The sequence below is a fragment of the Scyliorhinus torazame genome, chromosome 15 (genome assembly GCF_047496885.1).
Source record: "Scyliorhinus torazame isolate Kashiwa2021f chromosome 15, sScyTor2.1, whole genome shotgun sequence".
Classification (NCBI taxonomy): Eukaryota; Metazoa; Chordata; class Chondrichthyes; order Carcharhiniformes; family Scyliorhinidae; genus Scyliorhinus; species Scyliorhinus torazame.
In genome coordinates, this window is record NC_092721.1 from 1406681 (window position 1) to 1429569 (window position 22889).

The 22889-nt window shown below is 45.9% G+C and overlaps 1 protein-coding gene across 4 annotated transcripts in view; it reads right to left on the reverse strand.

Annotated features, from left to right (window-relative positions):
• LOC140391478 (phospholipid-transporting ATPase IH-like) overlaps nt 1–22889 on the reverse strand; it is an 81548-nt gene that overhangs the window by 39978 nt on the left and 18681 nt on the right. For 3 of the 4 annotated variants that reach the window (XM_072475980.1, XM_072475981.1, XM_072475982.1), the window contains exons 3-4: nt 9218–9321; nt 5630–5795 (exon numbers count right to left, since the gene is read on the reverse strand). In XM_072475980.1, coding sequence (XP_072332081.1) covers nt 5630–5795; nt 9218–9321 — 270 coding nt within the window. Of the gene's footprint in view, nt 1–1268; nt 1357–5629; nt 5796–9217; nt 9322–22889 lie in introns of all 4 variants that reach the window. The other variant, XM_072475983.1, reaches the window with a different exon arrangement.

A 22889-nucleotide genomic window follows, 5' to 3' on the forward strand; every position in this document is an offset into this window, starting at 1 on the left:
CTTGTATCCATGTTAACATGTTACCCCCTATACCATGAGCTTTTATTTTCTGCAATAACCTTCGATGCGGCACCTTATCAAATGGCTTTTCAAAATCCAACTACAGTACGTCTACAGGCTCCCCTTTATCCAAAGCACATGTCACTTCATCAAAGAAATCCAATAAATATGAAATCCGTTTGACAAAACTATGCTGACTCTCCTTGATTACCTTGAGTTTATTTAAGTGTAGAGTTATAACCTCCTTAATGATCAATTCTATATCTACCCCCACGAGAGAAATCAAGCCACCTCTTTTAAGATCCTAGAATGAAGCCCATCAGGACCAGGAGACTTGTCAGCCACAGTTTCATCAGTTTGTTCCGTAATGCTTCCCTAGTGATTGTGATTCCCCAAATTCCTCTCTCCATTCCACCTCCTGATTTACAGCTAGTATGGTAATGTTTTTTGTATCTTCTATGGTGAAGATAGATGCAAAATATTTGTTAATTTCAACTTCCATTTCCTTATTATCTACTTTTAACTCTCATTTGTTACTCTCTAGAGGACTAGAGAACCACCACTCACTTTACTTTCTCTCATCCTTTTAAAAAACTTATAGAAACTCTTACTATCCAGATAATATCCTAGAATGCCCCACCCAATTTCTGACTTTGGTCCGCCATTAGCACAAAGATTGCAGTGATTCGAGGAAAACGCCTGTCACCTCCTTAGGGCAATGAGAATGGCAATAAATGTGTAACTGATAGCTTGAGAATAAATGGCTTTAAAAAGACTCAACCATTAAGGAATTCAGAGGAATCACATTGCGGCACCATCTTCGTTGCTGAATTCACTTTTCATTAAATGTGTGTGCAACCATTTTCTGAATATTTTCTCTAGCTTGTGAGACCTACTCACTCTGCACCATTTGTGGTTCTTTGCCTGCAGTCACTTCCCAGAAACTTCCCTTCACTCAAGTGAGAATATCAAGGTGCAGCCGCTTCTACGTCAGTTCCAGAAACTGCCGAACTTCACACGACAGATAGCTGATGGTTTAATCACTTCCCATTCACAATGCAAGGACAGATCAAAGGTTACTCATTTGGTTTAATTATGCACAGTCTGGTATACAGTTGGAAGCCTTGGCCCAGCCAATTGAATTTCAGGAGATCCTGTTTTGAAGGGATATTTTGTTATCCTTTTAAACATGCACTGATATTAATTACCACATTGAAGCCGAAAAGTCATCTCTCATGCATCTTAAAGATAGAGGGAAGAAGATTCACCTTTTTTCCTTTAGAAACTTAGACTACTGGATGTCTGGGAAAGCATAAAGATGGTAGACTGTTCAGCAGAAAGGTACTTTCGCTTTGCCTGTGTTTTTCCAGGTGAATGTGGGACATGGGAGCCCAATATTCATTTACAAACAATGCAGGGTGATTGGTCAGGAGCAGAAGAAGGAAGGGCAGAAGGAGAGAGAAACAGAAGGGATAAATCTGGTTAAAGGCAACAACAGAGAAAGCTGTGTACAACATACACGGACATTTGTGCGCAACACATGCAGAAAGCCATGAGCAACATACATAGAGATTTTGAACAACATATACAGAAATCTGTACACAAATTTAGAAAAACTGCGAACATTCCCAAGATGAAAGTGTGCAACTTTAATTTCTTTTTAAAAATGAATTTAGGTTGAATACATGTTCAAAGAAACGATTCTTTGGAAACATCACATTTCGTTCCCCATGAGACGGATGCCACAGGACTAAATGTCCACCACTGTGTTATGAAGCACAGTGAAAATGTTTGACTGCTGGAGTTTCCAGGATCAAATAAAAAGTACCTGTACACCATGAAATGAAAATGAAATGAAATGCAAATCGCTTATTGTCACAAGTAGGCTTCAAATGAAGTTACTGTGAAAAGCCCCTAGTCGGCACATTCTGGCGCCTGTTCGGGGAGGCTGGTACGGGAATCGAACCGTGCTGCTGGCCTGCCTTGGTCTGCTTTCAAAGCCAGCGATTTAGCCCTGTGCTAAACCAGCCCCTATGCATTCCCAAATGAAAAGAGTGAAATGAGCTTATCATGGCTGAGAAATGTCAGTATGCACGTGAAGTGTACATATTTCACAGTTGGAAAGGGTGCCTGAAAGGTGCCTATTGCACAGCTAAAACTAGTCTGTATAAGGCTAAAATCGATTTCTGTGCACGGAAACATGGCTGGTATATTTGCCAAAATGTGGACTTCAAAATGTGCTTATGCATGACTGAAAAGGTGTCTGTACACGTGACATTGGTTGATGCATGGGTGAAATGTGCCCATTGCACGGCCAAAATGCACCTGTGTTTGGCCAAAATTTGCCTGAAATGTGCATTCTTCAAGCTTTGACAAAGCAAATTGAACTCTGCTGTTCAGAACCCCAAGCTCCAGGCCATGCTCCTTACACATTATCAGCATACACAATGGTTTTCCAATCACCTGAAATCAATGGGAGTCATGGAAATCTCTCCATTGGTTGGAGATATACCTGGCAAGAAGGCTAAGTTGTGATTTTGGAGGCCAATGATCTCAATCCAGCACGTCTCCCGGGAGTGTCCAAGGATCAGTCGTCTTTAGCTGTTTCATGAATGACCTTCTTCCCATCATAAGGTCAGAAATTGCAACGATCATTTATGATTCAAGTCACAATTCCTCACATAATGAAACTGCTCGTGTCTACATATAGCAAGACTTGGACAATGTTCAGGTTAGGCTATTAAGTTGCAAGTAACATTTGTATCACATTGTGCCAAGTAATGACCATCCCCAGCTCCTTTTTGTCCTCAGAATTAAGAATGACTTGGTCCCCCTCAGGTTTGATGGCTTCAGAGATGGTGAATACGTCCAATGCATGATCTGCAAGCTCTGCCACAAGCTGGGTCGCTGATGCTTGAAGGGTTGGCTGGATGGGTTGATTCAAGGTTTGTGTGCTCCTTCCGATGCCTCAACTCTGCTTCTGCATGTTCCCAATTATGTTTTACAAGGTGTTCAATGCCTTTCCAAATGAGAGTTCTCCATTTTGGTCAGTCACATACAAGGGTCTCCCATTAGTCAGCGGGAATGTTTGATCGCTTCAGTAATGCTTTGACTCTGCAGTCTTCCTTGGATTCTCTTTCTATGATCGAGTTCTGAATAGAGCAGTTGCTTCGGGAATTTGGTGTCAGGCATTAGAATAATGTGCCCCATTGAGAGCAACTGATTTTGAAAGCCTTGATGCTGGGCAAATTGGCTTGGGAATTGGCTTCGCAAGATCTTTTGAATCAAGTGCCAAGAAAGATAGTGCAAAAGAAGCACCATTTCCAACTAGAGAGAGTCTAATGACCTCTTCTTGACATTCAATGGCCCTACCATTGTTGAACCCCCACCAACAACATCCTGGGGAGATACCATTGACCAGGAACTTAATTGGACCACCCCATAAATGCTGTGGATATAAGAGCAGGTCAGAGGCTGGGTATTCTGTGATGAGTATCTCACATATTGACTCCTGCAACCTTTCCATTATCTACACGTCACAAGTCAAGTGTGTGATAGCATACTCCCCAATTGCCTGGAGGAGTCAAAATTCTGGAATTCCCTAGCTAACAGCACTGTGGATATATCTACACCACACGAGTGCAAGGAGGTGGTTCACCATCACCCTGTCAATTGCAATTAGGGATAGGCAATGAATGATGGTTTTGCCAGTGATGATACATTCTATGAACAAATAAAAACATAAGGAAGAGGAGGAGGACCAAGAACAGATCGTTGGGAACTCCTGAAGTGATACTGTGGAGGTGGAACGAGAAAGTAATGCTGAAGAGGCTCTGTTGAGCAGAATGTAAGGATGGTAACTGTGTGATGGTAGTCTCTTGGAACTGAACAATGGTGGAGTGGTACTGGAGAGATTGCTTGATCGTGTCCAACACCATGGAATCATCCAAATGAAGGGATACCATAAAACAGTCACACATAATATTTGTGGCTTTGTGAGGGGCCGATTCAGTGCCAAAATAAGGAATCTTCACCCTGGACTATGTTCAGAGATCCAATAAAGCAGCAGAAAGTCAACCAATAACCAGTGGTATTAGATCTAGTGCAGGTAAATCCAGGTTAATCAAAGCTGCAAAGTGATAACAGATGTTTAAAATGGACATCAACAGAGGAAGAGGAGGAATGAAAACCAGGAGGCTGGAGGACCAGATACCAAGGAGCTGAAGAAGGTTGCAGAGTAATTCAGGTGACCTGTAGAGACAATGAAGTTGTTGAATACATGAAGTGTCAGCTCAGCAAAGGGTGAGGAGGAAGATCAGAAAGGCAATGCGACTAGGACAGTTCAAGGCCACAACAGTTGAGCAGATAGTGGCAAAGCAGAAATCTTTGAGCACTATCAGCAGTTGAAGCAGTCTAGCAGAAGTAAAATGGAAGAATTGGAGAAAAGGTAGCACTACATTGGAGCCAATTTGTGAGGCTATCTCAAAAGGTACGGTTGGTCTGATTTTGTTTTACGAATGAGGAGCATGGGTTTCCTTAATTGGTGAGGTTGAGGATTAAAATACACATCATGAAAAATGGGTTCAACCACAGAATTTTAAATTCAACGCTGCACTTGAACCCATCTGTAAAGGATATAACCAGAGCAAAATTGCTTCAAAATCCCTCAAGATCTTATCCAGTTTGTTTATTCAGAAGTAATGAGGACAAAAAACAGCCATTCCACTTTTCAACAAGGACTATGGCAGAATAGGAATCGGTTCCTGTTGGCGATCTGGAACTCTGAGCCCGTTGTGAATTGTGAACGTGACCCTGTTGAGACTTTCTGGGGTCAGGAAATAAAAATACAGGTGAGCTTTGTGCCAGTGTTGTGCATCGGCCAGGAGAGGCGGGGGAGCAAAATGAGGTGCTGGCTAGTTACTTGAGGGTTAAACAGGTAGCAGCAGGTTTAAACAGCTGTTTCAATATGGAATTGGTTTCTTTGTAAGGGTGTGTAATTTCCAGGTCCTGATCCCAGTTTGGGACATTCTCTCGGCCTCACTTATTCTGTTTCACACAACTGAACAGCAGTGTAATACTGGTGTCCAATTATTCTGTGACAGCAGCAGAAGCGGAGCCCAGCTCACTGGCCTGGCTCCTTTGCAGAGAATTCTAATGGCAAGTGAAGCGACTGCCCACCCAACACTTCCCTCAGAGGAAGCTCTTTGGATGTGATCTTTGTAGCTTAGGCCTGGTATTGCTGTGTCCCTGTCCACCTCCCACCCCACACAGCCCAAACTACACCCCAGGCCCTCAGGAAATTCACAACTAAACTGTCTGAGCTGCAGCTATCTGCCAATCACAGAATCAACAGATGTTTGTGCTCTCTGACTGTCACATTATTAAAGGTTATATACAATTCAATTATGCCCACATTTTTTAGACTTAGCAATTAATTAAATTATTGTGTACCAAACAGCTGTGAATTTAATGGGGAACTTTCCCTCCACAATCAATTTTCGTCTTTTACCTGAACGAAGAACATCAATATGATCATGGCCAGTTGCAATGTACTGTAAACTCAGATACAGGAACAGATACTGTTAGTTACTGATAATTGTTGACACCGCACACCCATCATTACTGGTACCTGAAGTTTCTCTGTTGTTGTTGGCCAAAGATGCCTGCATATCACTTTTTTAACAACATCTGGAAGGAGGCTGACTGTTATTAGCAGGATAATTCCTAACCAGGCCGGCCCTGTCGAAAGCATCTGCATGAAGACGTAGCACATTCTCTGGGAATTCAGAAAAGGCCTGAGAAGAAAACAAACATTGTCAAGGAAAAGGACAGAAAAGTCTGATTTAAAGATGAAGGTGGGGATAAATAATGGCACACTTGCCGTTTATGCCAGTCTATATTTCACTAGTTGCTCCATATTCATAGGTTTGCCAGATTTGCACCATGTACATTATTACTGTTCAAATCCAGATTGAAATGGGTGCAGAAGACCATCAATTTTTATAAAAAATTATTTGTATAGATCACATTGTTTTGAATTAATGGATTAAAAATTGTGGGCACCACTTGATTTTGTGAGAAAAGATAGCAGTGTTATGAAGAAAGTCATGGCCTGAACTCTACACAGATGCTGTCAAACCTGCTGAGTAATTCCAACAATTTCAGTTTTTATTTTTAAGATTTTCTAGTTTTAGAATGATCTCAGATGGACCTAAATATTTAATGGCATCATTTGATGAGCAGGAGAATTCTCCCTGGTGTCCTGGCCAATATTTATCTCTCACCCACCCTTACCACAAAACAGACTGGTTTTAATCACATTGCTGATGTGAGATTTTGCTGTGCACAAATTCCCCGCGTTACAAGTGACTGCACTTCAAAAATTATTTCATTAGCTGTAAAGCATTTTGGATCATGAAAGATGTGACATAAATGTGGCCAGTTTTAGGATGATGCAGTACACGTTGTTAAGGCCCACTGATCTGCTTCCCACCAGCTGAGGGATCTGTTTCCAGCTGTATCGTTCTGCTGAGGGGCTTCATGAAGATTTTACTTGGCTCATTTTTGCCAAAGATAAAACGTCTTCACATTTTGCTAATTTTTAATGAAAAAGTAACTTTGAGTACTAGAAAGAGTAATAATTAGGGCAGCACGGTAGCACAAGTGACTAGCACTGTGGCTTCACGGCGCCAGAGTCCCAGGTTCGATTCCCCGCTGGGTCTCTGTGCGGAGTCTGCACGTTCTCCCCATGTCTGCGTGGGTTTCCTCTGGGTGCTCCGGTTTCCTCCCACAGCCCAAAGACATGCAGGTTAGGTGGATTGGCCGTGCTAAATTGTCCTTAGAGACCAAAAAGGTTAGGAGGGGTTATTGGGTTCTGGGGATAGGGTGGAAGTGAGGGCTTCAGTGGGTCAGTGCAGACTCAATGGGCCGAATGGCCTCCTTCTGCACTGTATGTTCTATGTTCCTTGTAAAGTAATCAAATAATAGAAAGTAATAGGAAGAGAACACTAGGTGAAATTTTCTCAAAATTAGACCAAAGGTGCGACTCTCCGGAAAGATTTCGAAGTGTGGTAGTGAGCAGGAATACCGCAAGCTTCCCGGCGCTCAGCCCGGCGAGGTCAGCAACGCTTTTCAATGTTAATTAGTCCACTTAACGAAGCTCCACGGGCTTCACGCCGCAACTGATTCGCCAGGACCAGGCTTGCCAGCCCCCCCTGCTAACAAGGTGGAACAGCACTTAAACAGCACTTACACAGCACAGCACTTTCCGTCGTAATACGGGCCAACCGCCAAACCCTTGGCCCATCTCTCCAGGTATCACCACCCCCCACCCTTCCTGAGCACACCGTATGCAGGTGATGGGTGTGATGAGATCCAGCAGACAAGCAGGGGCCAGACCATGGTATAGATTGAGCAGCACCGGTGCTGAGCTCTCTGTGGGTTATCATGACCCCCACCCCGAGGGTGCCTCCCAGCCTCTGCCGAGCACGGGGGCGGCAAGTCCAGCGCCTCCGGGCTCTTTGCCTGTAAGCATAGATGCTACTCACCTCCTCAGCTCCCCATGGAAGCCCTTCGGCCAAGTTCACGTTTATAAAAAGGAGTACTAATCGGCGCCAACGTGACCATTTGCTGGGGAAACCGATGAACCATGGAAGGCCTTGGATATTGGGTGGCTCCCATTAATTGTATGGAAATAGGACTTAAATGGTGATCAATTGGTTTCTGGCCAAGTTACGGTGAGATCCCAATTTCGCCTACGTGAGCCGGTTGCATCGCAAACTGTGTAACTTTCCTTAGATAAAGGGGCCAAAACTGTTCGCAGAATTCCAGGTGTGGTGTAACTAGCGCCTTGCATAGTTTTAGCAAGAATTCCCTATTTTTAACAAAAATAAAGGCCAACATTCCATTTTCCTTCCCAATGCCGCAGAAGGCTGTGGAGGCCAAGTCACTGAGTGTCTTTAAGACAGAGATAGATAGGTTCTTGATCGATAAGGGGATCAGGGGTTATGGGGAGAAGGCAGGAGAATGGGGATGAAAAAATATCAGCCATTATTGAATGGCGGAGCAAACTCGATGGGCCGAATGGCCTAATTCTGCTCCAATGTCTTATGGTCTTAACTTGCAGATTAGCTTTTTGTGATTTATGCACGAGAACCCCCAGATTCCTCTGTGCTGCAGCTTTCTGCAGTCTTTCTCCATTTAAATAATATTCAGCTCCTTTATTCTTCCTACCAAAGTGCATAACTTCATATTTTCCTCCATTATATTCCATCTGCCAAGTTTTTGCCCATTCACCTAACCTGTCTAGATCCCTCTGTAGCCTCTTTGTGTCATCCTCACCACTTGCCTTCCCACCTATTTGTCCTACCAATTAATCTTAATACATGAACACAAATGCAAAATACTGCAGATGCACATTTGCTTCACAGCTCCAGGGTCCCAGGTTCGATTCCCAGCTTGGGTCACTGTCTGTGCGGAGTCTGCACATTCTCCCCGTGTGTGCATGGGTTTCCTCCAGGTGCTCCGGTTTCCTCCCACAGTCCAAAGATGTGCAGGTTAGGTGGATTGGCCATGCTAAATTGCCCTTTGTGTCCAAAATTGCCCTTAGTGTTGGGTGGGGTTATTGGGTTACGGGGATAGGGTGGAGGTGTGGACCTTGGGTAGGGTGCTCTTTCCAAGAGGCGGTGCAGACTCGATAGGCCGAATGGCCTCCTTCTGCACTGTAAATTCTATGATGCTGCAAATCTGAATAAAAACAGAAAATGCCAGAAATACTCTGCACATCTGGCAGGATCTGTGGAGACAGAAACAGAATAAATGCTTCACGTCTATGACATTTCATCTGAACTCCTAGATATTTATCAAATGCTGCCCAGCGCTATCAATTAAATGTTTCCAATTTTTATTTGTGCAGGGCTTTGTGAAACAAATACTAAACTGGGACTATTCTCTGTCCTTCTGAAAACCTCAGTTGCATTCAGGGGAAACATATATCCAAGTGTTTTGTTTTGCATTCAGTCTGTATTTTATACACAGGTTGGACATTTCCAGACTCCCAGTGGCTTCACATTGGCCAACAGTGGGATCTTCCACTCCCGTTGACTCTGGAGCATGTTTGGATGTTTCGCCAGCCCCGCTGCCAGGTGGAGGGATTCGACCTTGGCAGGACTGGAAGATCCCGTTGCAGGAAGGGCCAGAAAGTTCCAGCCACACTTACCAGATGATGCCTCCCCAGAGAAGAGAAAAGATGATGTAAAACAGTAGCGAGCCCCATATCACAAAGTGATTTATCCATGTCCAATGGTGAGTGTCCAGGGCAAGCTGTGAAAACAGGACATTGTCCATTTGTAACCAGCCAACCATCAAGGTACTCTCTGAACAATGACAGGATGAAACACAAGACAGGAGAGGGGTAAAGCAAGAACAGCAGATGCCCACATTCAGTCTATATTCCCTTGGGAATCATCAACAAAACATTGAACTAATTAAGCAGAGGTAATATTGAATTTTAATGCTGTTTTCATTTCTCATCGTTACTCAGTAGTTGACTGAAGTAGAAATCAGTTGGAACACAAAACATGACAGGAAATGTGTGACCGTTTACACATTAAACAACTACAGTCCAAACAAATCCACTCAGAGAAAGATTGTGGTAATTTCAAAATTTATTTTAAGAAACAGATCTCCTGTCATATTTTAGACTATGCAGCAACAACAGGAGTGGGAGAGAAGGGACTGAATATCAGCATATACAACAAATCTTTCAAATCTTGCAGATGTTAGAAAACTCAGAAATGTACCAAACAGTGAAGACAGTAAAATACTTCAGGAACACACATAAATTATACCATTTGAAACGGAGTGCAGGAACCAAGAGACTTAGGGATGTTTGTACACCGATATTTGTAGATAGCAGGGCACATTGAGAACATTGAAATTGGCCGGTACGATGTTGTGGGAATCACAGAGATGTGGTTGCAAGGGGATCAGGGCTGGGATCTAAATATCCAAGGATATATGTCCTATCAAAAGGACAGGCAGATGTGCAAAAGGGGCGGGGTTGCATTGCTGGTACGGAATGAAGTTAAATCGATAGCGAGGAGCGATATAGGATCAGAAGTCATAGAATCTTGTGGGTAGAGTTGAGGAATCGCAAAGGTAAAAAGACCCTGATGGGAGTTAGGTACAGGCTCCCTAGCAGTAGTCAGGATGTGGGGCAGAAAATAAATCAGGAGATAGAAAAGGCATGTAAAAAAGACAATATTACAATAATCATGGGGGACATCAATATGCAGGTGGACTGGGAAAATCGGGTTGGTAGTGGATCCCAAGAAAAGGAATTTGTGGAATGTCTAAGAGATGTTTTTTTGGAGCAGCTTGTGACGGAGCCTACTAGGGAACAGGCAATTCTGGATTTGGTGATGTATAATGAGGCAGACTTGATTAGGGAACTTAAGGGAGCAGTAACCACAATATGATAGAATTTACCCTGCAGTTTGAGGGGGAGAAGCTGCAATCAGATGTAACGGTATTACAATTAAATAAGGGTAACTACAAAGACATGAGGGAGGAGCTGGCCAGAGTTGATTGGAGAAGGAGCCGAGCAGGGAAGACAGTTGAACAGCAATGGCAGGAGTTTTTGGGGTTATTGGGGAGGCACAACAGAAATTCATCCCAAGGAGGAGGAAACATGCTAAGTGGAGGACAAGGCATCAATGGCTGACGAGGTATGTCAAGGACAGCATAAAGGCTAAAGAAAAAGCATAAAGAGTGGCGAGGATCAGTGGGAAACCAGAGGATTGGGAAGCCTTTAAAAGCGAGCAGAGGACAACTAAAAAAGCAATAAGGGGGGAAGAAGATGAAGTCCGAGTGCAAGCTAGCTAGTAATATAAAGGAAGATAGGAAGAGATTTTTTCAATATATAAAAGGTAAGAGAGAGGCAAAAATAGACATTGGAGCACTAGAAAATGTGGCTGGAGAAGTAATAATAGGAAACAAAGAAATGGCAGACGAACTGAATAGTTACTTTGCATCAGTCTTCACGGTGGAAGACACCAGTGGGATGCCAGAGCTCCAGAACCAGGGGGCAGAGGTGAGCGCAGTGACCATTACGAAGGAGAAGGTTCTGGGGAAACTGAAAGGTCTGAAGATGGATAGGGGCTGGTTTGGCACAGGGCTAAAGAGCTGGCTTTTAAAGCAGACCAAGGCAGGCCAGCAGCACAGTTCAATTCCTGTACCAGCCTCCCCGAACAGGGCCTGAATGTGGCGACGAGGGGCTTTTCACAGTAACTTCATTTGAAGCCTACTTGTGACAATAAGCAATTTTCATTTTCATTTCTCAAGTCACAGGATGGACTACACTCCAGGATCCTAAAAGAGATAGTTGAGGAAATTGTGGAGGCATTAGTGATGATCTTTCAGGAATCACTGGAGGCACATCCTTCCTTAGATATTGTGGTGATGTGCATCAATGTAATGTAGCCACCTAAATTGGCCAATTCCCGATTTAAAATGGCGAACGGCAAAGGCTGAAGGGAAATTCAGCCAACACAGGCAGAAACCAGCAGGTGCATGTTTGCTGTGTATTAAAACTCTGCAAAAGCCCAGACAGCATCGATACCAGCGACCATCAGCATGATAATGTAGCAGTCATCTACATACTAATGAACAATCCTCGGGAACAATAGCAACATTTGGGACACACAAAACTAAGCCAGACTCCCCGACGCCAGCAGGGGCCAACACAAAAGAGGTTAACGTACACCTCAAGACCGCCCATCGATCAGGGAACCGCTCCAGTATTGGAGAAATCGAACCAAGCGATTGGAGCGAAGTCCAATCACCTAGAACCAGGTACAGGGTCCGCCCCGAAAGGCGGGAAGCCCCTGGGGACTATAAAGTTAAGCCCCCAAGTTCAACTCGCTCTCTTCTTCCTGCCCGGGTCACCCAGCAACGCGAACCAACCTTGACCGTGACCGGTGCAGTGACCGCCGAAAGACCGTAAGTCTTAATTCAACGCTCGCTACGAGATAGGTGCTCCTAGCTACCAATCTGTACCAACTTCGAATCCCGCAGACTCAGAACCCGAACGAAAGGCCATTTGTTCCCCTGACCTGGTGGGCCAGTCCGAAGTTAAGTATAGGCCTGTTAGTTGTAGAAGTAGCTTAGACGTAGAATTTGTGCATGAGTCGCGATTACTGTGTATAATAAATGTGCTTTGATTTTAATTTTACTAATCGGTGTATTGAGTTATTGATCATTACTTGGACTTGAACCTCGTGGCGGTATCATAAAGATACCTGGCGACTCGAGAGCAAAGGTAATAAAACAGAGCAATTGAACCAACCGGAAAGTTAGCAAAATATTATTTGGCGACTCTGGTAGGACCCGATCTAGAAGTGGCATAACCACTCCGGCAGAACCCAGAATTTGAATTAGAGATCCAATTGGGAACAGAAAACCACAAGCGTTCAAGCAGTTCTGATCAATCCTCATAATTCGGAAGTGTATGTATGCATGCGTAACTAACAGGGCGATAAGGTAGAACTGATAGATTTTTTGTTGCAACAAAACTGTCGGGAGTTTGTATTTCGGAAAGTAGCGAAAGCCGTTCCCGTATTTACAGCACCGCCTTAATACCCCTGTCCCAAATTTGAAGAGCAGCATTCGGATAGGAAAGATGGCAATGCAGGCAATGCAACGCCTCATGAACCCCGAGGAATTTGCGGTCGCAGCGGACCAGCAGCAGTAGAGTGGGACAATGTCCCATTTGGGAAGAGGAGATCAGGAAATATCTCAAAGGGAAGGGATGACCCCTTTGGAGTCAATTCTGTGACAACGAGGAATCAGATCCCGGGAGTATAGGACATACTTGGTGGGAGACCCTGAGTGAGATCCACAAGAAGAGCTTAGGAAAAGCTTGCAAGCCGATGGCAATCGTGTCCTGCTTGGCACAGTTGCGAGGCACAGAGGAGGTCGTTAGGACGCTCCGGAAAGAGGTAGAAGGCATACATCGAATGAGTAAGGTTGATGTAAGTGAGGTAGAAAGAGAGAACTTAAGAGTTGAGGAGGAAGTTGGCAGCAAAAGATAGAGAGGTGGAGGATGCCAAGAGAGCACACCAGTCTTGTCTGGCGCACTAAAGCAGCTTCCAGTCCCAGTATGAAAAGACCTATCAGGACACGCAACGTGCAGTCCTGGTACGTGAAGAAACCGAAAAGCAGGTTGAGACATTGCAGAGGCAGCGTAGTGACCTGAAGGCAGCGTTAAGAGAACTCCATGCTGCCACCACAGAGCAAAGACAAAGCTCACTAGACCACGCAAAGTGCCGGAAGCAGATTGCAGAGCTGCAATCGCTGCTTTCAGTCCAAAAAGGATTCCAGGAAACCTTTGGAGCAAAATTAGATAAGGAAGATGGCCCTGATTGGGAAGAATTAAATGAAACAGTGCAGAAATATGTTCAGGGAACATGTGTGCAGGGAAAGCCACAGAAGAGGAAAGCGTCCCAACCCCCCACAGAGCAGATAGTTCAGGCTCCAATGAACCCAGTAACCACCCACCGTACAGCCATATTGGACGACGCGCAATTTCTATACACCACCCTATTAACAGTGACCCAATTACGGGACGCGTGCGATAAGATCACACCGTTCCTCCCCACCTCAGACCCCCACCACTTCTTTGCCAGAGTAAAGCAGCAGGCGACCATGTACGACCTGGATGAGCAAGAGCATGTGAAGCTCACAGTTTTGAGTTTAGACCCTTCGGTCGTAGCAGCCCTTCCCGACCCACAGAATGTAGGAGGCGGCACCCTTGCAGAAATGCATACCGCGATCCTGGATGTGATCGGGTATAACCGGGGTGACCCCGTAGATGGCCTCAATAAATGCAGGCAACAGAAAACTGAGCACACCACAGCGTTCGCTGGACGCCTCTGGATTCACTTTGCAGCAGTTTTTGGAAACTTAGACCGCGACCATTTGTCCCCAGACGACATGGCCAAATGGACCCACACCCTTATCTCCCATGCCACGGAAACAGGACAAAAAGCTTGTGCCAATTATGACCCCTCAGAGGAGGCTCATAACGAAAAATGGGTAGTAAAAAGATTGTTCCGCGCCTGGGAGCAGTCTGTATAAAGCAAACCCGCAGTTAAAATTCCCGAGGAAAAGCAGGCCTACGCAGATATACAGGCAGTTACAACACACCAGAACCCCGCATGCGTAAATGAAGGAAAGAACAGCCACCCACAAAAGTCACAGGAGTGTTACAACTGTGGACAGTTGGGACACTTTGCAAGAGAGTGCAATGCCCCATGAAAGCCACAGAGAGCCCAGCAGACGGGCACTCTAAGTAAGAAGAAGACAGAGCCCATTAATAGTGTTTGCGCCCGTTCAGATCAGACGGACCTGACCGGAACGGATTGACGATGTACGGACTCCCCCAACTGGGTCTGCGACACCCTTTGGGATAGATCCGGACGACCGGTAGTTGCAGCGAAAATTCGGGGACAGCCCATCGAATTCCTATGGGACACAGGAGGGTCCCACACCACAATAAATTCCTCCACCCTGTTTCAAAAAGACACGTGGCCCACTACAGCCACCATCACCCTCAGTGGCTTTACAGGCCACTCACAGCAGGGACACATCACAGCCCCTGTACCCATTCAAATCGGCAACATCACCACCAAGCACCCCGTAGTTTTAGTTGACCTGCCCCATACAGCAGAACACATTCTAGGAATAGACTTCATGAATTTCCACAATCTTTCATTTGATCCAGTAAACCAGTGTGTCTGGAAAATAGCAAAATCTGCAAGAGCCCCCGCAACGCTCAACATAGGTGAATACGCGAACAAAATTAGCGCAGTAGGCGAATTTTGGTTCAACCCGACCACGCTTAGCACGGACAAGCAGGTGAGGGCAGTTCTGCAAAAGAACCGGACAGCATTCGCGACCCACAAACATGACTGTGGATGGATGACTGGTTCCGTACAAATCACAGGACCTGACCCAAGACCCCCAAAACAGTATGGATTTCCCCAAGAGGCAGAGGGAGAAATCGCAAAAGTAATCGAAAGCTTATTAGAGCAGGGCGTACTTAGATCAGTAGCCTCCACTAATAATGCCCCGATTTGGCCAGTGAGAAAGCCCGATGGATCATGGCGACTGACCATCGATTACCGGGAACTCAACAAAATCACCCCCATAGCAGCCCCCACAGTAGCCACAAGTCCCGAGACCATGCTCAAGCAGGGACTCAATTCCTGATTCTTTACGGTTTTGGACGTCAGTAATGGATTCTGGTCCATTCCATTGGCAAAGGCGTGCCAGTACAAATTTGCCTTCACTTTTAAAAATCAGCAGTACACGTGGACATGCCTGCCACAAGGATTCCACAACTCCCCCTCCATTTTCCCCCGACAGCTGGCAAATGGTTTAGCCAAATTCTCTCGCCCCGAATGTCTCGTCCAGTACGTAGATGACCTACTACTGCAGACAGACCCCAAGGAAGAGCACATCGAGCTACTGTCCGAACTCCTGGAACTCTTACACTCAATTGGTTGTAAAGTTAACCCCAAAAAGGCCCAGATTTTGGAAGACAAGGTGATATATTTGGGAACAATTATCACGCACGGTAAACGCGAGATCGAGAATAAAAGGATTGACTCGATTGCTAAATTGCTCCTTCCCCAGAACGTTTCAGCCCTCCGGTCGTTTTTAGGACTGGTTGGCTACTGCCGAAACCACGTTGAAGGTTTCGCCAGCAAGGTAGCACCCCTCTCAGACCTCCAAAAGAAAGGAGCCCCCTGGGAATGGCTTCCGCAGCATACGGATGCTGTGGAATCTTTAAAACAGGCACTCATAGCAGCTACAAGTTCCAGGCCCGCTTTCCCCTTACGCTATAGAGGTAGCAGCCACAGACCATACCCTTTCGGCCGTGCTCCTCCAGGAACGACACGGACAGTTAAGGCCCGTAGCTTACGCCTCCAGAATTTTAGATGCTGTGGAGCAGGGATTTTCAGCCTGTGAGAGGCACCTGCTCGCAGTATTTTTGGCAGTTCAGTATTTTTCGTACTTTACCGGACTGAACCCCATCACAATCCTCACAGAACACCCCCCCCCCCCCCCCCCCCCCCCCCGACCCAACTTTTACTGGACGGACGACTCAAGGACGGTACAGTCAGTCAGATCAGGGCAGCTAGATGGACCCTTCTTTTGCAGGGACGGGACATCACTGTTAAAAGGACAAAGACCCACACTTTTTTAGCCGACAACCTACAGTACCCCGGAACTCCCCATGAATGTGAAATCATCTCTCCACACCACAACACAGGCCCCTTTATGGCTAAAACACCCCCCAGAAAAATAGGTAGTACAACCCAGAGCCCCAAGCACACAGACATGTGTGAACCCATTAGGATATATGTGGATGGATCTTCCACAATATTAGAAGGGAAGCGCATAACAGGATGCGGTATTTCTGTCGAGGACGCGCAGGGACGCGCCCTAGAAGAAATAACAATAAAACTTCCAGGACACTTAGACGCGCAGGCAGCAGAACCTGCGGCCATTGCATACATAGTGGAACACCCAGATTCCTTCCCCAGCCCAGCAGACATATACTCGGACAGCCTCAATGTCTGCAACAGCCTTACGGAATTCCTACCCCTGTGGAAAGCAAGAGGATTTGTTTCCGCAGACGGAAAACCCCTCCCTTCAGCCCCATTGCTCCGTCACATCTTAGAGAGAGCACAGAACAGGACTTTTGGTATAAGTCAAAGTTCAAAGTCACCATCGTTCCTCCCCCCCTGGAAATGTAAAAGCCGACGCACTGGCTAAAGCAGGTTCCAGGCATGGATATTTTTGGACACCCCCCGAAAGCGCACCAGTGAATGCAGTTCAGGTCTCGCAGACTAAGATCGAGGATCTAGTGCAGGCCCAGAAGCAGGACAGCAATCTCAGGGAGATTTTAAAAGGAAACTATCCAGCACCCTACGAGAGGTTTAAAAATGCTCTGACCACACATGACGGTGTTAAAAGACACCCTTTATGTGGTTCCTGAACAGGACAGGAATCAACTGATTTGTTTGTTCCATGACGGTCATGGACATCAGGGAATCGATCCCACTACAGCCCACCTCAGGCAGCTTTGTTGGTGGCCGAATTTAAAGGACGATGTAAATCACTACATCAAGAATTGTCTTATCTGTGCCCAGAATAATCCGGACAGATATGCCAAAAAGGCTGAGCTTAGTAACACCCGACCCGTTAATGGCTCCTGGACTAACCTCCAGATTGATTTTATAGGACCATTGCCTCTTGCAGGAATGGTTATAAATATGTACTTGTGGTGATAGACACGTATACCAAAAAGGGTGGAAGCATTCCCATCCAGAACTAACACGGCAAAGACCACAGCCAAGATTTTAACCCACCACAACTTTACAAGATGGGGACTCCCCCGCAGCATTGAATCCGACCAAGGTTCCCATTTTACGGGACGTGTCATGAAGAACGTCCTCACGATATTTGGCATTACCCAAAAAATCCACATAGTATACCACCCCCAGTCAAGTGGTATCGTGGAGCGCATGAATCGGACCCTAAAATCCACCCTCAGAAAAGTGGTCCAGCAAAACAACACCACTTGGGACTGAGTCCTCTCTTTTGCGCTGATGTTTTTGCGCAATACAGTTTCAACTTCTACAGGTTACACCCCACATACCCTCATGACCGGACGCCCCATGAAAGGCACAGAATTTTTATTAGGTTTAGACTTGACCAGCCCCGAAGTGACGGCCCTCACACATGAGAACGCAGTCAAACAATTAGTGGATAATGTTAAAACGGCTCAGCTAGCAGCCGCAGTGCAATTGGGCACAAGAAAGAAACAGGGCAAGGCCTGTTTCAACAAGACAGTGCATGCGACTGAGTTCAGTATAGGACAGCAAGTCATGCTCTCCGTATACAACCCCAGCACATTCCTGTCACCAAAGTACTCGGCTCCGTACTCCATTGCGGACAAAGTAAGCCCTTCTGTCCACAAAATAAAGTACCCCAATGGAAAGACTGCGTGGTTCCATATCAACCAGCTGAAGGCATATGGAACACAGTCTAACCACGCACACCACGTCATGCTCGACGCAGCACACCACACCCCGCCCACAGCCAACGTAACCCTACCATACCCCAACACGTTCAGCCACAGACTCAACCTCGACTCCACCCATGAAATATACACTCCGGCCCGGAACGCCCACAGACTGCAGCAGCAAGGACAGCGACTATGACTCGGACGATAGCCACAGCACGCCTCCCTACTATCCCCATGCAACAGGACCCACACCCAACGAATCTGACCACGATTCGAGTGATCCCTTCACGAGCTCTTTCCTACACAAACCCCACCACCGACCAACCATGATGACCCCGATTCCGTCCCCACACAACTAGACACCACCTATTGGCACAGAGACAATTCGTACAGACTCGTCCGGAATGACGAGAGCGATCCAAAATCATACCAAGCAGCCCTATCAGCCCTAATACATTCAAGAGTTTGGCAACCGGGAGAAGATGATGACCTTGAGTCTGACTCCCAAAACGAGAACGCCTTTGCGACCCTGTTCGCAACCGATAACTGAGGTGTCCAGATGATGTTTTGAAAGGAACCGCTTGGGAGAAAACGGTGTCCTTTCTGATGGAACCTGCAGCATGTTTTATGTTGTTTGTAGTTTTGTTAAATGTTATATGTCAGACCGGAAAAAAAATTTCCACGGCCCCACGCCTTTTCGGCCAAAACCTCTGAGGGCTTGCCCACAGAGACTTGCTACTGTCCCAGGCGCCAGTTCAGAGAAACTCGTCTGTCGACAGACGCCCGTGCATGACTGCTCTTCTGATTCGAAGGTAGAACCAATACGGCAACCCCCCACGATGCATATATTTCTTGCCCATTCTTGTCGGTTGCTCAGGCAGTGGAGAAACAGCATTGGGACCCGCCCTGCCTGGGAACCCGCCCCCCCTCTGGTCAGCTACGCTCGGGTAGGGAACACACGGCATTGGTCGCCGTCCTACCCGGGGACTCCATCCAACTCTGACCCGTCGCAGCCGATACGCACCTCATTTTGGACAGTTTTAGTTCTAAAAGTTTTGTTTTGTTTCAGGTAACCCTTAGGTTGCCAACCATATGCTATTTACATCCTCAAACATTTGGATGGTAAACCGCACAGTCTGCGAGACGGATTGCACTGGTTCATTATTTGTAAGTGTGTCTTGTCCTAAAATTCGGTTTTTGGAGAAAAAAAAATGTGGGAGTCACACACAGTGACCAATTATAAAGGGAGTAATTGGCACTAAAGGACAGACAGGCTATCATACAAGATGTTAAACCAAGATAGTAACAGACACTATGCTTGTTTCCACAGAACTCCAGAAGCTCCAGGACAGACGAGAAGTGAAAGAAGAACCATGAGGACATCATCCACGTGGTTCATCGTTATAATGGACATTTGGTTGCGCGCGAACGTGAACCCCATGACCTCAAGCCCCCCAGCCGTTAATGATTCACTTCCCCACAGTACCCAGAGCCCAGTCACAAGCGACACCACACCATCTTGGTGTGCCAGGTTTATAACCTGGTACTCCCTTGTCCTATTTGATAGAATCCCTATTGGGGGATACTCTGCTGCATCGTGCAGACTATGGGTCTGAGAAAATGAAGGAGAGCCTACCGCGCTCGCACCCCGGTATATAGGATCAGATCCCCTAATTTCGGATACGACCAGACCCCCGCGATCTATAATAATGAGCATTCGTTTGCATTTTTTGTTGTAAATAAAGAAATGTTCATGAACAATTGTACGATCCTGAGCTTGACCGCCAAGCCTGAACATGTGTATAATACTGCTATGATTTTGTTTGTATGGTTGAGGAAGTTAGAGTGATGAAATGTTTAAGTGAGTGTCGTGTATTGAGGATAGTTAGAGGTTCCCATTTTCTTGTTTTGTAATGCATGTCCCTGTTTGACATAGCGCCCCTTAGAATTGTCAGTTAAAACATTTTTTTGCGTAGTTATGGTCAGTGTAGAGGCCATGAAGAAGTGCTCACCGGGTCAGGGAATGAAAACAACGCAGTTATGTGATCCTTCACGCTTCGCGTTAGGATCACAAGGAGGGTGTGTAGCCACCTAAATTGGCCAACTCCCGATTTAAAATGGCGAACGGCAAAGGCTGAAGGGAAATTCAGCCAACACAGGCAGAAACCAGCAGGTGCATGTTCGCTGTGTATTAAAACTCTGCAAAAGCCCAGACAGCATCGATACCAGCGACCATCAGCATGATAATGTAGCAACCATCTACATACTAATGAGCAATCCTCGGGAACAATAGCAACATTTGGGACACACAAAACTAAGCCAGACTCCCCGGCGCCAGCAGGAGCCAACACAAAAGAGGTTAACGAACACCTCAAGACTGCCCATCGATCAGGGAACCGCTCCAGTATTGGAGAAATCGAACCAAGCGATTGGAACGAAGTCCAATCACCTAGAACCAGGTACAGGGTCCGCCCCGAAAGGCGGGAAGCCCCCAAGTTCAACTCGCTCTCTTCTTCCTGCCCGGGTCACCCAGCAACACGAACCAACCTTGACCGTGACCGGTGCAGTGACCGCCGAAAGACCCAAGTCTTAATTCAACGCTCGCTACGAGATAGGCGCTCCTAGCTACCAATCCGTACCAACTTGGAATCCCGCAGACTCAGAATCCGAACAAAAGGCCATTTGTTCCCCTGACCTGGTGGGCCAGTCCGAAGTTAAGTATAGGCCTGTTAGCTGTAGAAGTAGCTTAGACGTAGAATTTGTGCATGAGTAGCGATTACGGTGTATAATAAATGTGCTTTGATTTGAATCGTACTAATCGGTGTATTGAGTTATTGATCATTACTTGGACTTGAACCTCGTGGCGGTATCATAAAGATACCTGGCGACTCGAGAGCAAAGGTAATAAAACAGAGCAATTGAACCAACCGGAAAGTTAGCAACAGTAAATACATGTAGGCTGGCTAGACACTAGAGAGAACACCAGAAACATCACACACACACACTCAGCCAATAGATCAGTTAGATAGGACATGACCAATGGACATTCACGATACACACAGAGGTGACACGACCACAGGAGGGCATTACACCAACCCATATATAAAGGACACCACACACATGATCTGCCTCTTTCCAGTGGAAACAGTCAGTGAGTAGAGACACAAGGTTGATTCAATATTACACCCACCACGTGGATTTCAGCAACTGGTTAGTCAGTCTGGGTAGCTATAGTAGGATTAGCAGTAGTGTCAAACCAGAGTAATAGAAGTGTAAATAGTTTAGTAAACGTGTTGAAGTTATCTCCACGTCTGAACCTTCCTTTGTCAAGTGCACCACAAGGAAGCCGCTTATGTTACACCTACAACATAACAAATCAGATATGAGGCCCAAAACTGCTCACAACACTCCAAATGGGGTCTGACCAGAGCCTTATACAGCCTCGGAAGTACATCCCTGGTCTTGTATTCTAGCCCTCTTGACATGAATGCTAACATTGCATTTGCCTTCTCAACTGCCGACTGAACCTGCACATTAACTTTAAGAGAATCGTGAACAAGGATTCCCAAGTCCTTTTGCGCTTCTGCTTTCCGAAGCATTTCCCCATTTAGAAAATAGTATATGCCTAGATTCCTCCTTCCAAAGTGCATAACCTCATACTTTTCCACATTGTATTTTATTTGTCATTTCATTGCCCACTCTCCTAGCTTGTCCAGAAAATGAGGGATAGAAATGGCAAGATTAGGGAATCATGGATGACAGGTGGAATTGAGACTAGCTAAGATGAAAAAGGAAGCATACATAAGATCTAGGCGACTTAAAACTGATGAAGCTTTGGAGGAATATCGGGAAAGTAGGACAAATCTCAAACGCGCAATAAAGAGGGCTAAAAGGGGTCATGAAATATCTTTGGCTAACAGGGTTAAGGAAAATCCCAAAGCCTTTTATTCGTATATAAGGAGCAAGAGGGTAACTAGAGAAAGGATTGGCCCACTCAAAGACAAAAGAGGGAATTTATGCGTGGAGTCAGAGGAAATGGGTGAGATTCTTAATGAGTACTTTGCATCGGTATTCACCAAGGAGAGGGACATGACGGATGTTGAGGCTAGGGATGGATGTTTAAATACTCTAGGTCAAGTCGGCATAAGGGAGGGAGAAGTTTTGGGTATTCTAAAAGGCATTAAGGTGGACAAGTCCCCAGGTCCGGATGGGATCTATCCCAGGTTACTGAGGGAAGTGAGGGACGAAATAGCTGGGGCCTTAACAGATATCTTTGCAGCATCCTTGAGCACGGGTGAGGTCCCGGAGGACTGGAGAATTGCTATTGTTGTCCCTTTGTTAAAGAAGGGTAGCAGGGATAATCCAGGGAATTATAGACCTGTGAGCTTGACATCAGTGGTAAGCAAACTGTTGGAGAAGATACTGAGGGATAGGATCTATTCACATTTGGAAGAAAATAGACTTATCAGTGATAGGCAGCATGGTTTTGTGCAGGGAAGGTCATGTCTTACAAACCTAATAGAATTCTTTGAGGAAGTGACAAAGTTAATTGATGAGGAAAGGGCTGTAGATGTCATATACATGGACTTTTGATAAAGTTTCCCATGGCAGTTTGATGGAAAAAGTGAAGTCGCATGGGGTTCAGGGTGTACTAGCTAGATGGATAAAGAACTGGCTGGGCAACAGGAGACAGAGAGTAGTGGTGGAAAGGAGTGTCTCAAAATGGAGAAAGGTGACTAGTGGTGTTCCACAGGGACCCGTGCTCGGACCACTGTTGTGTGTGATATACATA